The following is a 15,502-nucleotide window of genomic DNA, read 5'->3' as shown; positions in this document are numbered from 1 at the left end:
TGCAAAATAGCAAATAATTCAGTGTTTGCAAATAAACGCTAGGAACCAAATATTGAGTATTTGTTCTCTTGGGGATCATTGTAGACGTGACACACATAGGACAGCATGGCTGATGAACCTCCAGTGAAGAAAAATAAACCAAATCAACCCCCAAATAAAGAGGTTTGAACTTATTTTGTGTTTTTCACATTACTGTGGTCGTTATAAATTTGGAGATATAAAATTTAAATCATAACCAAGCTGTTTTGTTTCACATTAGTGATTTAAGACTAATAAATACTCTGTTTATGTCAGTTTAATGTCACGTGTTTATAATATTTCAATTTGTAGGGTGAAGAGAGATTAAACTGGAGGAAATGGAAAGGACAAAGTAAGTGACAACTTGAAAATATTCTACATTTACAGAAAAGATTTTGACATCAAGCTGGAATTCCTATTTCGTATCAAAAATGTCTCAGAAAGGCACAAGACGCGTTGATAATAGTCATAAATAATCTAAAAATGTGTTGTGTTTTGTATATTTGACCCATCAAGGCTTTTATGGCTCATATAGTATGATGTAGTGAGAATATGGAGCTCTTATTCGAGGAGGAAAAACACTTCAATTTTAATCAGAGGCTCAAACTGAGCAAAATTATACAATTTTATGCAGATTCTGATATTTATATGGACAAAAAATAAGATGAAATTCTATTGTAATTCAATGAGATCTTTATAACAGTATAACATACATGCATATACATATCAGTCATCACTCTATATCTGCCAATAATGTCTTAGTAAGATGATTTTTAAAATGCTTAGTTTTATGATCAAAGCTCTGTAGTTTTAAAACATATAATGCAATGCAATGATGATTGAGAGATGAACAAATAAACCTTCCTCAAAAAGCCTGATGATCATATTTGATACTCACATTTGAACATGAAATTAGGTCTAGATACTCAAGTAAACCTAAGCTGCTTCAGTCCAGTAAGTGTTCATCTTGAAATATCATTGATCTTGTTTACATTTATAAAAAGATTTCTCAGCAAAAAGACGCTTGAGGACGTTTTTACACCTATACCAAAAGGCCTTTTACTTGCTAAAAGTCTAAACTATCAATCAGACGACAGAAGGCAAGTAGTAGATTGTTTGGAACAGGCTTTTGGATCATGTTGCTACTTTAGAGGCCTTAGAAATGATTTAATGTATCAAATATGATACAGGATGCACAAGGGTTAAGATCATTCTGTAAAGCTCCTCTCACGGTCATATTAAAGTGTGTTTTCATCCCCAGAGAAGGAGGAGAAGAGACAACGCAAAGAGAGCAAACTCATCCAGCAGCTGGAGAAGCAGAAGCAGAAGCAGGAGAAAGAGGAGGAAAATAAGCAGCAGGTTCAGCATGAAGGGAAGGAAAGTAAAGGTGAGAGAGCTTTGGTATATTCAAAATTGCAAACTTTCACTTCTAAATTGTGTACATCCCCTATATAATGTGTACTAGACCAGGGCTTTTCAATCTTTTAGATGCCACTGACTCCCAGAGTGGCCCAACTATAAACTTTTATCTCAGAATTTCTATGAAAATATGAATTGTTGTAACACCGAGATTAATGATACTGTGTGGTTGTAAAGCAGTTTCATATGTTTTTACATGACAACGGCTCTCTCTGGCTCAGAGCACAGATCTGAATGAACCGCTGTGATCGTACTTGTCAAAGGTGTAATAGACACAGATAAATCGCTGTCATTTAGGAATAAGATCGCATGGGTGTTTAACGATTAATCGTGCAGCTCTGCAGTATATAGTACAATACCAGAGTAAAACCGTACTAATTTGTCTTGTCAGGTCGTGTGTATACGTTGAGCGTGGCTTTGCCTGGTTCAGTGATGGATAATGCTCAGTCACCGGAGCTGCGGACGTACCTGGCGGGTCAGATCGCCCGGGCCTGTGGCGTGTTCTGTGTGGACGAGGTGGTCATATTTGACGAGCTGGGCGAGGACACAAAGTGAGTCGCTACTTAGGTCGTTTCTTTCTTTGATTACACAACCCTGCATATTAACAACAAATTCTGTGATTTGCCTAATATTACCTAATTTGATGATGCTGAGTTAAAAAATATAAATAAAAGTCATTACGTATAGTTTACATCACATACAGGTTGAATGTTAAGACTGAAGATGTATGTGCATCTCAGTTTATCAAAATAACAGTCAAAGCAGTCAAATGTTAAAGATTTCGGTTTTAATTACAAGTATTAAAATAGGTATAATTTAGATTACAATCTGAAAATATGTTCAGTTTTAATGTCATTTAATGTCAAAGAACTTTATGTAATCACAAGGTTTAAATGGACTTAAATGGTCATTTTCTGTCAGTGTTTGGATGTAGTAAAACACCGAAAACATCTGGGTCATGTTTGCATTTTCTTCTGTCACTGGCATATAATTCTAGCCTTGAAATCATGGATTAGGCATTAAATAATGACACAATTACTACAAATTGCACATAATATGTGATAAAGTGTGATGTGGTAAAGCAAAACAGGCACTATTTTTTTAAATCAGCACCCCAATATTAGTTCGAATTCGAAACAAGTATAGGATTTCATTCAGCAAATATGATGCAGTGTTATCAGTGTGAATGCCCAGTCCAAGCTTCAAAACATTATCTTAATATTTCAGGAGCGTTGAGGGAGAGTTCAAAGGCATTGGAAAGAAAGGCCAGGCCTGCGTCCAGCTCGCCCGCATCTTGCAATACCTCGAGTGTCCACAGTGAGTGCTGTCACTATCAGATTTATGTCATATTAGTGTGCACGTAGACGTTCAGGCATCACATCTGTGTTGTGTGCAGATATCTGCGGAAATCTTTCTTCCCGAAGCATCCAGACCTGCAGTTTGCTGGTGAGTATCACATAATCTAACACTGATCCTGTTTTAGAGATCCGAATGTTTGCATAATCAGTTCAAACGTGTGTGTGTGTGTGTTTCAGGTCTGTTGAATCCTCTGGACAGCCCGCATCACATGCGCATGGACGAGGAGGCGGAGTTTCGAGAGGGGGTGGTGCTCGATCGGCCAAGCAAACCGGGGAAAGGGTCCTTCGTCAACTGCGGGATGAGGAAGGTGTGTGTTTAAAGACACGCAGACTGATTGGCCTTTCAGTGAACTGGACAGAAACCTCAATCTCTTTATTCTATCTACAGGAAGTTCAGATCGATAAACAGCTTAAAACGGGACTGAGAGTGACTGTACGGCTCAACAAGAGCCAAAACAAAGGTATACACACTGCTTGTGTGTTATATTATATTTATATACTATTATTGTGTTTATTAATATTTTGAAATTGCTTTTATTTGATCGTTATTATATATTAATTGATGAACTTTACAACATTGACACACTTTTTGAAATGAATTGAAACAGTATTGAACTGAATTGAGCTGAATAGTGACACTATTGTCTTCTGCTTATCAGCTGAAATAGAATTTGTTTCATAACCGATTCATATTGAGTTCATATCACATTATTTTAAATGTATTAAACATAAACTATAGGATATAATCATAAACACGCTGGTTTTTAGCACAAATAGCTTTTTTATTCACTTTGTTGTTCCTCTAGTTATTTAGCTTTAGAGTTCAACAGTAAAAAACTCCATTCATTTTCTCCATAATCTCCTTAATTTTAACCATAACTTATAAACCTTTAAATACAGCCTTACTGTGAGTTACAAGGTTGTTAATCCATGGTATTTGCCGTCAGTTCGCATTATTTCAACTTAGTCTGTTTAACAGTGGAATTCCTGGTGAAAAACTACATTACCCATGATGCAGTACAGAAAATTCCACCAATCAGAGAGTCGAAACAACCAAAGAGCTCTTTACTCACTCCCATGAAGTGTGTTAGATCTCCCTACATTCTCAAAACACTGACATATTTGAATATATGCATGTTTTAAATATATTTTTTACTTAAAATGTGGAAAAATACTTCCGCTGAAAAAGTGGGCGGCCACTAATGTACTTTATAGCGGCTAATGAATCTGAAGTCTCGCACATTCACAGAAATAGCTTACTTCTGCTTCGAAAAAAAAATAAGGTGCATACTAGAGCTAAAATAGTTTTGATATCTGTGTGTGTGTGTGTGTGTGTGTGTGTGTTTCAGAGGGGCGAGTGTATAAAGGTGTAGTTGTGGCTCCTCATGTCCCGAGGACTGAAGGTGGGCTGTACTGGGGATACAGCGTCCGACTGGCTCCCTGTCTCAGTGAGTTCTTCACATTTATTCATCTATTTCATTCTTAATTCTCCAGCAGCGGGTAAAGCTAAAGTGTGTTTGTGTTTGTGTAGGCGCTGTGTTCACGGAGTGTCCGCATAAAGACGGATATGATCTGACCATTGGCACATCAGAGAAAGGAAACAACGCAGATCACGTCACTCTATCTCCATTCAAGTGAGTTTTGCATGGGTTTCTGCCTGAGTCTTATTTTATGGATGATGAATGTATCTAAAACTGTCACTGGGACGTTTGCTATTACATATTTTTAACTTATTCTAAACCTAAAGTAATATTGACAAACTATATCATTTGAAAGCTTTCAGACTCCAGTTTTCATATTTGGTGACTGTTTTCCGATAGACATGATATAGCAAAAGTTAACTTGTGTTTCTATGTGCATCAGAGTCACAAGTCGAGACTTTTATTTTGAAATATACAATCATGAAAGATCGGTAGAGACCTCGGTTAGGTTTTATGGAGCCCTGCATATGACGGTGGGAGGAAGAAATATATATGGGGCCACGAATTAAGAATTAATTTCCCTTGTTTTATTAATTCATTAATTAATTGTGGCCTAGAGTTAGTTTAAACTAGGGAATAAATGAGTAAATGACGGCCACAATTTAATAAAACTAGGGAATAAATTCTTAATTTGTGGCTATGATATTTATTTTTTTGTCTGCGTGTCATGTGCAGGGCTCTGTACGTTTTCATGCTAAGTGTTCAAAAGATAACATTCAGGTTTAAAATATGAAGAAATATGATCGATTTTCCGTTTGTGATGCATCATGTCTTGCGCATGACGTGTAATGCAAATCCAGGTTCTTTTTTGCATCGCCTTTTATGTGTTTGTTAAAGGTTGGATTCAAATCAAATACTGCCCATACTACTTCTGAATACGATGTCTACTTCTTAAACAGTGTGAATTATATATAATTATATATATATATATTTCACTACAATCATGCATCTTTATATGGATCATCACTGGATCTTGGAGGACTAGTGGAAAAGTTTGGTACTACGGCCAAATAAAATCTTACTAAAAGCTCATATTTTGAGATATCAGCCTCAAGTTTGGAACACAGCTTGTTTAGATTTATGGCTTTTAGCATAAAACATATTTAGTAAAATGTATAACTTTTTTCACTTCAATAATCTGCCATGTGTCTGCTTTCAAAAGATACTAAACTTCGGCCTCTGTTCCATCTCTAATTACGGAAATTTAAGTTGTAAATGTGGTTTTCATGTTAAAAAAGTTGGACTGACAGTTAACAGGTTTTAAATATGCTGTGTTTTAATTTGCTGAGAAATGAAACTCAACTTTGTTCTCTGTCAGGCACATGCTGGTGGTGTTCGGTGGTCTTCAGGGGTTGGAGGCAAGCGTTGATACCGATGAGAATCTGAGCGTCACTGAACCCAGCGTGCTCTTTGACCTTTACCTCAACACCTGTCCTGGGCAGGGCAGTCGCACCATCCGCACCGAGGTGACAGAGAAAACGCATATTTCATTTAACCTTTAAAGGGGTGGTATAATGCCCTTTTCACATGATGTAAAATAAGTCTCAGATGTCCTCAGAGTGTGTATGTGAAGTTTTAGCTCAAAATACCCCACAGATATTTTTATATAGCATGTTAAAATTGTCACTTTTTGAGGGTGAGCAAAAACGCACCGTTTTTGTGTCTGTTCCTTTAAATGCAAATGAGCTGCTGCTCCCGGCACAGGGGGCGGAGCTTCAACAGATTGTGTCCTGGAAACTTCAAAAACTTTTAGCCTTTTATGTTCAAACCGGAGTCAGACAAAAATAGAGAGACTCAAGAAGAAGTGACAACATGTAGACAACATTTCTGAATGGTTAGTTGATGGATTTATGTAGCTGATGTGTAGTTATCTTCTAGTCATTGATTAGCATATTCAGTCATGATAATCTATAAATCGTGTTCCGGGGGCGGGGTTTATGTAAATTTTAGGGTTGGTGATGTCACTAACCCAGGAGGAATGTCGTGTAGTTTCTACCAGCCGTTTGTTGTAGTCCTTAAAAAGCGATTTCTTTAAAAGCAAATATCTCCCTTTGCTTTGAACTTTGAGCGTTGTAACTTTGCAGATGTTGTTTATGATCAAACAGCAACATTACACACTAACTAAAGTTAGAAAAGTGAAATCATAATCAGCCACCCCTTTAATATAATACTAATGTACCAACTGACAGGGTTTCATGTATAGTTTACTGCATTAGATGAGAGATTTTTTCCTTAAAGAAAAAATGACATGTACTGTACCTGATATATATCCAAATGAATCGAGACATTTGTGTCAATACCCAGCCGAAAGAAACGTTCATGTTTTCTTTCTCGTTCAACTGCTGCAGTTCATGAAATGTTTTTGTCTTTCATGCAGGAGGCCCTATTGATCAGTTTATCAGGACTCAGGGAGAAAATCGCAGCTGTATTTCCGGACCTGTCCAAAGGATGACCACAGGAAGTACATGTGAAGGACTATAGGAAGTACGAGTTGACCAAGTGTGCACTCAAATCTGTCAAAACTCTTTGAACTTATGAATTTAAAGTGTATACAACTTTTGCGATCTTTATCGATGTACATTTTGTGAATCGTTTTGTATCGACTCTTTATTAGTTTGTATCCGTGAACTGTCATGAATATTGTTAGAATCATAAACAAACATGAAATCATGACGCTCAAGAATCCGTTTCAAAGGTATACATTTATTTTTTTAAGACAGGCATGTAAAGAACATTCATAATGAGTGAAGAGCAAAACAATCAGCTCATACTGTCATAATACTGCAACCATGAGTAATAATCATCATTCTCATAATAATAGTACATACTGATTTCAGTCTGAAACCCTGTGCAAATCAATCAAAAATCTCAATACATTACCCACAATCCCTCTGCTCTTGTGCTTGTGCAGACGGTTGATTCAAAGCTATGAGTTCTTCTCATGCTTGTTGATTTTTTTTTTTTTTTACACTTGATTATTTTAGGTGACGTTGAAGATGCAAGATCAACTTTATGATCTCATGAACCCGAGCTATTTGGTTATTTATCAGCGGATCAGCTGTTACTTATGGGTCTCGTACAAATCGAAGGCAAGACATTCAAAGCAGCACATTAGTTACCCCAGCTACCACTACCTGTTACCAACGACAACTTGAGTTCTCCAATGAAAGCACAGTGCCAGAAAAGGCGTCGTCCAATAAGAGCAGAGCATTTACAACAGTCATGAAAGTTTTGAAATAAAGCGATTCAGTCATAGCGTGATATTTAAATGTGTGTTTGTACACTAACAGCTGTAGCCGGAAAAACTCAAGATTGTACAACTGATCAATAACATCAGAACTACTGGGTAAAAAGGTCATAATAAACCGAAAGGCCTTTACACACCGCTGACACGCGACAGTATTGTTGGTGTTGATGAATATACTACATCTTTTGGTTACACTTTATTTTAAGGTGTCATCTTTACAGTGTACTTATATATTTAAGTACTGAGTAATATTAATTAACTACATGTACTTACTATAGGGTTAGTGTTTGGTTGAGGGTTAGTTGCATGTAATTATGCATAATTTACTGTTATTACTATGGTAAGTACATGTAACATTTGTAACAAGGACACTGTAAAATAAAGTGTTACCCATCTTTTTCTTTTCGGTCGAACTTCACAAAGATATGTCCAGGTCATATTTCACCCACAATCAAAAGAAAAAAATTAATTTATTTAATTTTTAGTGATTTTAGTACTTCAACTTATTTTATTTTAGTTACTTTCCAAGGTAACTTTTAACTTAACTTAACTTTTTTATTTTTATTAAATTTTTTAAAACACACAATTATGACTACATCATGTACACATACTGTACAATTAAAATCAATTTCCACATTTTGTAATGAGAACTGGGTCAATGGTCATAATGCAAAACATATGAATGCTCCTAGATACTGTAGGCCTGGGTTTCATAGATTTTCTTGTTTTCTTTGATTTTGTGGCAAAAAATGACGCTGACATGTTCTTGCAGTGGCTGTTTTAATGAAGCTCGACTCTGATTGACATTTGGTCAGGTTTCATATGACTTGAGGCCCGTTCACACCGAGTACGATAACTATAGCGATAACCATAAAGATATAGTTCTGTAAATCATTCTAAGTGTAAAAGAGTCCACACCACAACTAACGATAACGGCACAGAGAAACGATATCGTTTGAATCACATTCGGAACAATTTTGTCCAGCTGATGAACGATAAAAACTTTGACAGCCAATCAGAATCCATCCTGCTTTAAAGAGCTTGAGCATTTAAAGCGACAGACGACAAAACCGAAGCGATGTAAACAGAACGAAATCATCCGCTGATGTGGACGCTAATATAGTTATCGTTAGAGTTAGCGTTCTCAGAAATAAAGGGATAAATAACTTTCATTCCAATAGCTTCCCAAAAAAATACACAAAATGTGCTGTTTATCTTAAAATGATGCGCTTTAAAACGACCCTTAACCTGGTTGTTTAAAAAGTGTGTGTTTTTTTCTATAGTTTATTGTTATATTGTTTTGTTTAGGGCATTTTAAAGCCATATAAACTTGTAAAAATATTTTTTGTCTGTTTTGGAATAATTTACATAGTTCTTATTTACAAAATAAAACAATCTTGTAAAGTTGTTTCAATTCTCATTCCTATTCTCTGACATTTTCTACATGACTAACATTCAGATGTGTTGATTGTACCACGAGATGTGATTGAATCTTCCATTTGGCAACTGACACAAAGGATTTGCTCCTTCTCGTCCCAAAAGGCCTCCATTCTCTGAGAAATGATTGATTATGGGTGAAAAACTGTATAAGAGAAGGCGTAGGAGAACTTTACGGCAGTAATTATGTAGATGTTTTTGAAAACCTCATGCTCAAGACAATAAACGTTCCATCAAAGATTGTCCGCCCTTTGCTTGTTCCTGGATCCCTGAATGGCCTCCATTTTGGCTCAGTCACTAATCCAGATCGAAGAGAAACCAGCAGCCAGTTGCTGAGCAGGCAATGCATTTGGAATGGCAGCCATTTTGGATCAGTTACAAAAGCCGCCATGTTGGATCCAACTCACCAGGCTGGATCCGTTGGATTGTTAAGTTGCTCACCACGTTGGATGGGCGTAGCTAATGTTGTACTGCTTGGCCCAGCGCGCAAACACCTGTTTCTCAGTGATGAAGCGATGGTGTGATCCACGGCGCCCCCTCTCGTTCTGCAGGTACGTTACACACTCGTCTGGACCTCTGGGTTTGTAATAGTGATAGGGCATTCGTTTGGGCTGAGGGCGTCTCCTACAGGGAAGACAGTTCAGGAAAATGTATCTAATTGATTTATATATACTTAGATCATTATTTTTGCCTTTATAGAAAGCAACGGTGCCCGCCCACTTTTTCATAAGCCAATCAGCTACGAGGTGAATCACAACATTACAAACGTTGATTTGAAGAAGAAAAAAAGAGGTGAAAAACGGACAAAAAGACAAAGGTACAAGACTGTGAACTTAATGGCTTTAGTGAGGGAAAGCATTGCAAAAAGCATAATCAAAAACGATGGAGAAGTATAAAACTACTTATGTAAAAGTTTTGATTATATACATAAAAGTTTGCCAAAATATGCATATGTATATTAAAATATTTAAGTATTTTGAGAGCATAGGAAGACCGAATTGATTAAGTCATCCGCAGTGCTTCATGGGAGTGGGAGGAGCTAAAGAGATATTCTGGTGCGCTTTGCTTGTTTTGACTCGGATTGGTGGAATTGTCTGTACAGCATCATGGGTAATATAGTTTATCACCATAGATTCTACTCTTAAATACGATTATTTTAAAAAACAAGTTAGCTTACAGTAGGGCTGTCTATATAAAGAAGGTTTATAAGTTATCGTTAAAAATCAATTTCCTTATGGAGAAAATTAATGGAGGTTTTTACTTCCAACTGTTGCGCTCTATTGAGATCTGACAGGAAGTGAAGTGGGAGAGGGGGGGAGAGGGGGAAGGATCAAGAAAGGTCCTGAGCCGGGACTCGAACTCGGGTCACCTGAAGTGCAACTGCGCTACAACCGCCCATGAGGCCATCGGCTCCGACTTAGATATACGAAGAAGTATTTACGAAGTTTAAAAATGTAAAAAACGAAGTATTTTTCACAATGATACGGTGAAATTTACTGAAAATTACTGTTTCCCAATTCAACACCGGAGTGAAACTTTGATCTTACCCACAATGGTTTGGCGGCACCATCCCATAAACCTTTATGTTGTCACACATCTCTATGGCAATCACCATGGTAAACCAGCCAGTGCTTAACCAGGACTGAGACTTTTTTCTGTGGAAACAGGAAACAATAACAAACACTGAAAAATACAGCAATCAAAACAATACTCAACCAATGCAACACAGAACAAATCAGGTCTAACCAACATGTGGAATCAAAGTCCTTCCCTATTAATGGTGTGAAATGAATATTGTGATAAATTTCGACATTAAAGTATATAGAAAAATAAATAATATTTTTGGCCATATTGCTCAGCCCTAGAATAAAATGTTACGATTGTAACAGTTACATTAAAACAATCAAATAAAACACTGAAAAAATAAATGAATGAAGATGTTAAGAGGTGTTTACCTGTCTCTGCCCGTCTCTTTCTGAAAGAGCGCGTCAAACTTCTGCATTTTGCCTGGCGAGATGACGAAGAACGACAGGTTCCTGTAGGTCATGCTGACTCTCTGGATCAGCCGGAACAGAGTTCCCTTTGCGTCGCGTCCGATCTTTGTCGACGGGCCCCAGAATATGATGGCAGGGCTGTCTGAGCGATTGAGGAACTCCACAGGTTTGCGGACGACCCTGAACACGCTGGAATGAGCCACGACGCGCACACTGGTCCGGTTCCCCACGTCTGATGCGTACCCGGAGGTGGGAGCGTCGTTCATGCGGATCACACACTCCGTGCGGTCGATCTCGTCTCCGGCGTGAGTCCCCAACACGTGACTTGAGCTGGTCACTAATGCACAGTGATGGCAGCGCAGGATCATGCTCTGAAACAGCAGTTCAACACACTGAGCAACTTAGATTTTCTCACATATGCCATTTTTTGGATATTTTCATAGCAAATACAGTATATTTATATTTTCCGAAATATATATATATATAAAAAAATACATTTTGCATTCACCCAAAATGTATTTTAAAATGGGAGAATATATAAAAATGCAACAAAAATTCCATACAGAAAAACTATATATTTCAAAATATCTAAAAATGCTAAAATAGATGTTAAAATATATTTATAAAAAATTGTTTAAATTACTTTACTTGCTTATATTTACTCATATATTTTTGGCAATTTTTTTTGCATTCACCCAAAATGTTGTTTTAGATTAGAAAATATACAAAAATGCTAATATAGATGTTAAAATATATTTATGTAAAATAATTTTACTTATTTACTCATATAAATATATTCTGGCCATTCAAACCATTTTCATTTGTATTTTAAGATTAGAAAATATAAAAAATGTTTATATAGATAGAAATATATTTTTAGAAAAATGTTTAAATAATTTTACTTATATTTCCTCATATATTTTTGGCCATTTTTATACATTTTCATTTCATAGTGTCCAATATATATATATATATATATATATATACAGTATTATTAAAAATACACGACTCACCCAAAATGCTACAAAAATCATCAAAAATCCAACAAACGATATATATTTCTAAATATACAAAAAAATAATCTAGATGTTAAAATATATTTACATAAAATGTTTCAATAATTTTACTTATATTTACTCATATAAATATATTCTGCCAATTTCTTTAAATATATTTTCAATGTAAATATATTTATTTTGTCCAAAATATTAGAAAAATAACATTTGCATTTGTATTTTAAGATTAGAAAATATTAAAATAAAAAATGCTAATATATATATATACTGTTGAAATAATTTTACTTATATTTCCTCGTATATTTTTGGCCATTTTTAAAATATATTTTCAATGTAAATATATTTATATTGTCCAAATATAAAAAAATAAAATAAAAAAATACACCCAACATCTATTTTAAGGTTAGAAATGTATTGTATTTCTAAATATTTTCTAAATTTTTTAAGTTTAAGGTTTTTAAAGGTTTTATGATTCCGGAAAAACACATATAATGTTTAGCCATATAAACAGGAATTTCATTACTTGTACGAGTTGATCACCTTGTTGCCGTGAACAGGAAGGTATCCCTCCTTCCCAGCCCATTTCTTGAGGTTGGTGTTTTTGACCGCGTGGTGAATCTCGCTGACTTTAAAGGAGCTGTTAAGATCAGCTGAGCTGTTTGAGCTGTAGAGGATGAGGAGGGTCGTGATGAGGAAGACCGTCCCGTAAATCACCATCCGCTGCCCCTGCTGCCATTGCTGAGGAAACACAAACTCTACGTTATCAGAGAATTATCCGTACATGCATGTAATGTTCCTGGAACTGCAACTATAGCAGTAGGAGTTTCATAATGATTACTGATTACTGAAATATATATATATATTACCATTTAAAAGTTTGGAATAATGAAAAAAATACATATGTTTTTGAAAGAGGTCTCACCAAGGCAACATTTATTTGATCATAAATACAGTAAAAACATTATAAATATTAATGTTAAATATTATTACAGTATAAAAGAACAGTTTTTATTTTATTTTATTTATATTTTAAAATGTAAATTATTCCTTTTCAGAAACATTATTCCAAACTTTTGCCTGGTAATGTATATTATTTAAAATAATTGTAAAATATCTATATTTTATATGTATTTTCTACTCACTTTATCTACAATCCGCAGTGTCATTCTCCTTCTTCCCGTCTATCAGGTTTTAGTTCTCATGCCTAGAGAAAGAGAAACGCCAAACGCGATCAGTTTTCTGCATGTTACACCTGTGTCTGTGTGTAAACAATAAACCAATTCCCCTTAACACAAACCACATGGCGTGATATTGACACAAGCCATGATGATATATGGAAATATGATCCAAATGCAAATAAAGAAACAGCTTGTCCAGAGAATCACAATATTAAAACAATGTATTCTTTAATCTGACAGGAGACACACACCCATTAAATGATATAGGAACCTGACACCTTTAAAACTGACCTGTTCATTTAAGTATGGATAAGATTATAATGGTGAAACAAGTAAAAATCCAATGTTTTGCTCTGAACAGCATTATGCAACAAATATTTGCAAACCTGTCATACCTCCACCAGGGCCTCTGTAATAGCCATTCACCACATATAAGTACCGAATTACAATATTTAAATCAAAATGATATTCATGCATGCACTGATGAAACACACATCATAATAAAACAGTGTCCGCCGGTGATGCTGGAGCGCGCGAGCCCATTTGATCATCAGGATAACGCGCATTATCTGCAGAATAACCCGATTCACGGCTCGTCTCACCTGTGACACTCAACGGTGGAGGCTGAACGCGATTCTTACCGACGCGTCGCGGTTTTATTCTGGATGTTGTTGTATCCGCGCAGCATCATCATCATCATCATCAGCTCTTCTGCTGGTTCATTATAATCTCCGCCGAGGGAGCATCATGTGCGCATGCGCCGCACACCGCGTTTAGACTCCTGAAGACGCGACGCGAACGCGCATGACGCCAGCACCAAATCGACCAATCAAAACGCTCCCACACGCTCGCTGCCTCGCTCTTTGTTGAATGATTTATGAAGCATGACCTCTCACCCCGTTTTCCCATATTTTGTGAAAAATATCATTCAGTTTATATTAGAATTGATATATTATAAATATAACATATTTTTATGTTAAGAATTAAGATGTAAAATAACAGGCTATACTATTAATTTATTGAAAATTGAAAAAATAAATAATAAATAAATAAGGCAATACAAACCACATTCACATTAGATCACGATTCTTGGTTTAATAAATGCAAATGTAAATGTCAGATATATATCAAGACCTCACAGAATGACTTCAGCTGAATCACATATAAATGGCTGGAAACACTGTGTGTAAGAATCTCTTGAATTTAAAAACACTTTATTATTATTTTTAAACAAAGTCATATTAGATGTTCACTGGAAGCACATAACTCATATTAGGCTATGCATTCAACACAGAGTAATATAAAAAAGATGACACAACATTATATCACCGTGTTATATATTAATTTACAAACCGTAGAGTTACATTCCCTCTGGTTAATACAGGTAATAGATAAACACTGATAAGACAGTCTTCAGAGAACACATGCATGCAATATTAGAATATTGAAGATAGTACCATGTGGATCCGTAGTGACATTTTGCACCTTTCAACTTGGACTAAATACAAAAATAAACTTATCATAAAAGCATGGTAACATTTTCTTTCAGCTTTACTGAAAATTCTCAAGTAAAAATAGAGATGAAAACTCTCGGGTACGGTTGAGATTGTGGCAAATTGTGATACTGGTATATTGAGTTAAACTCAAACGACCTGTGTATGTCAGTCTTGGCCAGGACGCTCTTGTAAAAGAGATTCTTAATATCAATGTGCTTCTTTTCCTGGTAAAATAAAGGTTATAATAATAATAATAATAATAAATGATAAAATAGTGGAAATTATTTGCAGACAGTAATTATGCACACAGATATGAACATAACTGTACATAACAGATGATGTTCAGGACAAAATCTATATTTTAATGGTTGAACAAGCACATTCTCTAAAATATACTCCACACACACACACACACACACACACACACACACACACACACACACACACACACACACACACACACACACACACACACACAATAATAATAATAATAGTGCAATGAAAGCAAGAGTTAGGTTGAAAGCTGAGGAAAATAAATATGTAAATACCACACAAAATTTTTTGATTTTCTTTCAAAGAAGAAAGCCAAAATATGAAATGTCATGGACCAATATTTTGTGAAAGGGGGTCAAAATGACAATTTTCACCTGAGATTTGGAGCCAAATTACAGGGGTCTAAAAATGACTTTAGAACGATGGCAGCATTATTATTTTAATTTCACACAGAGATTGGCAGGTCTATTAGTAAAATCTGTTGACTTTAGCAATCTTTGTTTCATTATATGCCAACGATGACTGTTCAAAAATGGGAAAAAGCACTTCTTGAGATTTTCCCCTGAGGTTTGCATGCCTGTAACT

The 15,502-nt window shown here is 35.6% G+C and overlaps 2 protein-coding genes across 3 annotated transcripts; one reads left to right on the top strand and one right to left on the bottom strand.

Annotated features, from left to right (window-relative positions):
* Positions 1–62: 62 nt before the first annotated feature.
* On the top strand, positions 63–7,972 carry spout1 (SPOUT domain containing methyltransferase 1). The gene is made up of 12 exons (XM_084387035.1): positions 63–162; positions 331–370; positions 1,280–1,405; positions 1,829–1,988; positions 2,665–2,754; positions 2,834–2,883; positions 2,973–3,103; positions 3,184–3,256; positions 4,145–4,243; positions 4,327–4,429; positions 5,595–5,742; positions 6,654–7,972. The coding sequence occupies exons 1-12, from the start codon at positions 106–108 to the stop codon at positions 6,726–6,728; spliced, it is 1,152 nt and encodes a 383-aa protein (XP_084243161.1). The 5' UTR covers positions 63–105; the 3' UTR covers positions 6,729–7,972.
* Positions 7,973–8,098: 126 nt separating this feature from the next.
* On the bottom strand, positions 8,099–13,905 carry st6galnac6 (ST6 (alpha-N-acetyl-neuraminyl-2,3-beta-galactosyl-1,3)-N-acetylgalactosaminide alpha-2,6-sialyltransferase 6). Of its 2 annotated transcripts, none has more exons than XM_084387036.1 (6): positions 13,751–13,905; positions 13,113–13,174; positions 12,511–12,708; positions 10,916–11,325; positions 10,508–10,615; positions 8,099–9,584 (listed from the first exon to the last, which is right to left on the bottom strand). In XM_084387036.1, exons 2-6 carry the CDS (start codon positions 13,134–13,136, stop codon positions 9,398–9,400), a joined length of 927 nt encoding a protein of 308 aa, XP_084243162.1. In that variant the 5' UTR covers positions 13,137–13,174; positions 13,751–13,905; the 3' UTR covers positions 8,099–9,397. The 2 variants fall into 2 exon arrangements, with proteins under 2 accessions (XP_084243162.1, XP_084243163.1); XM_084387037.1 differs by having other exon boundaries at positions 8,966–9,584; positions 13,790–13,882.
* Between the last annotated feature and the right edge of the window lie 1,597 nt (positions 13,906–15,502).

The sequence above is a fragment of the Rutilus rutilus genome (assembly GCF_951802725.1).
Source record: "Rutilus rutilus genome assembly, chromosome: 18".
Taxonomy (NCBI): Eukaryota; Metazoa; Chordata; class Actinopteri; order Cypriniformes; family Leuciscidae; genus Rutilus; species Rutilus rutilus.
The sequence above is the reverse complement of the archived record's forward strand: the minus strand, read 5'-3'. Positions and strand labels throughout refer to the sequence as shown.

Excerpts from the sequence above, each read along its gene's own strand:
- st6galnac6 (XM_084387036.1), bottom strand. The coding sequence starts at position 13,136 with ATGACACTGCGGATTGTAGATAAA. Across the intron at positions 11,326-12,510 it reads TTCCTGTTCACGGCAACAAG|AGCATGATCCTGCGCTGCCA; the intron begins GTGATCAACTCG and ends CTGCTGTTTCAG. Across the intron at positions 9,585-10,507 it reads GTGCCGCCAAACCATTGTGG|GAGACGCCCTCAGCCCAAAC; the intron begins GTAAGATCAAAG and ends TCTTCCCTGTAG.
- spout1 (XM_084387035.1), top strand. The coding sequence starts at position 106 with ATGGCTGATGAACCTCCAGTGAAGAAAAATAAACCAAATCAACCCCCA. Across the intron at positions 2,755-2,833 it reads CAATACCTCGAGTGTCCACA|ATATCTGCGGAAATCTTTCT; the intron begins GTGAGTGCTGTC and ends TGTTGTGTGCAG. Across the intron at positions 5,743-6,653 it reads GTCGCACCATCCGCACCGAG|GAGGCCCTATTGATCAGTTT; the intron begins GTGACAGAGAAA and ends TCTTTCATGCAG.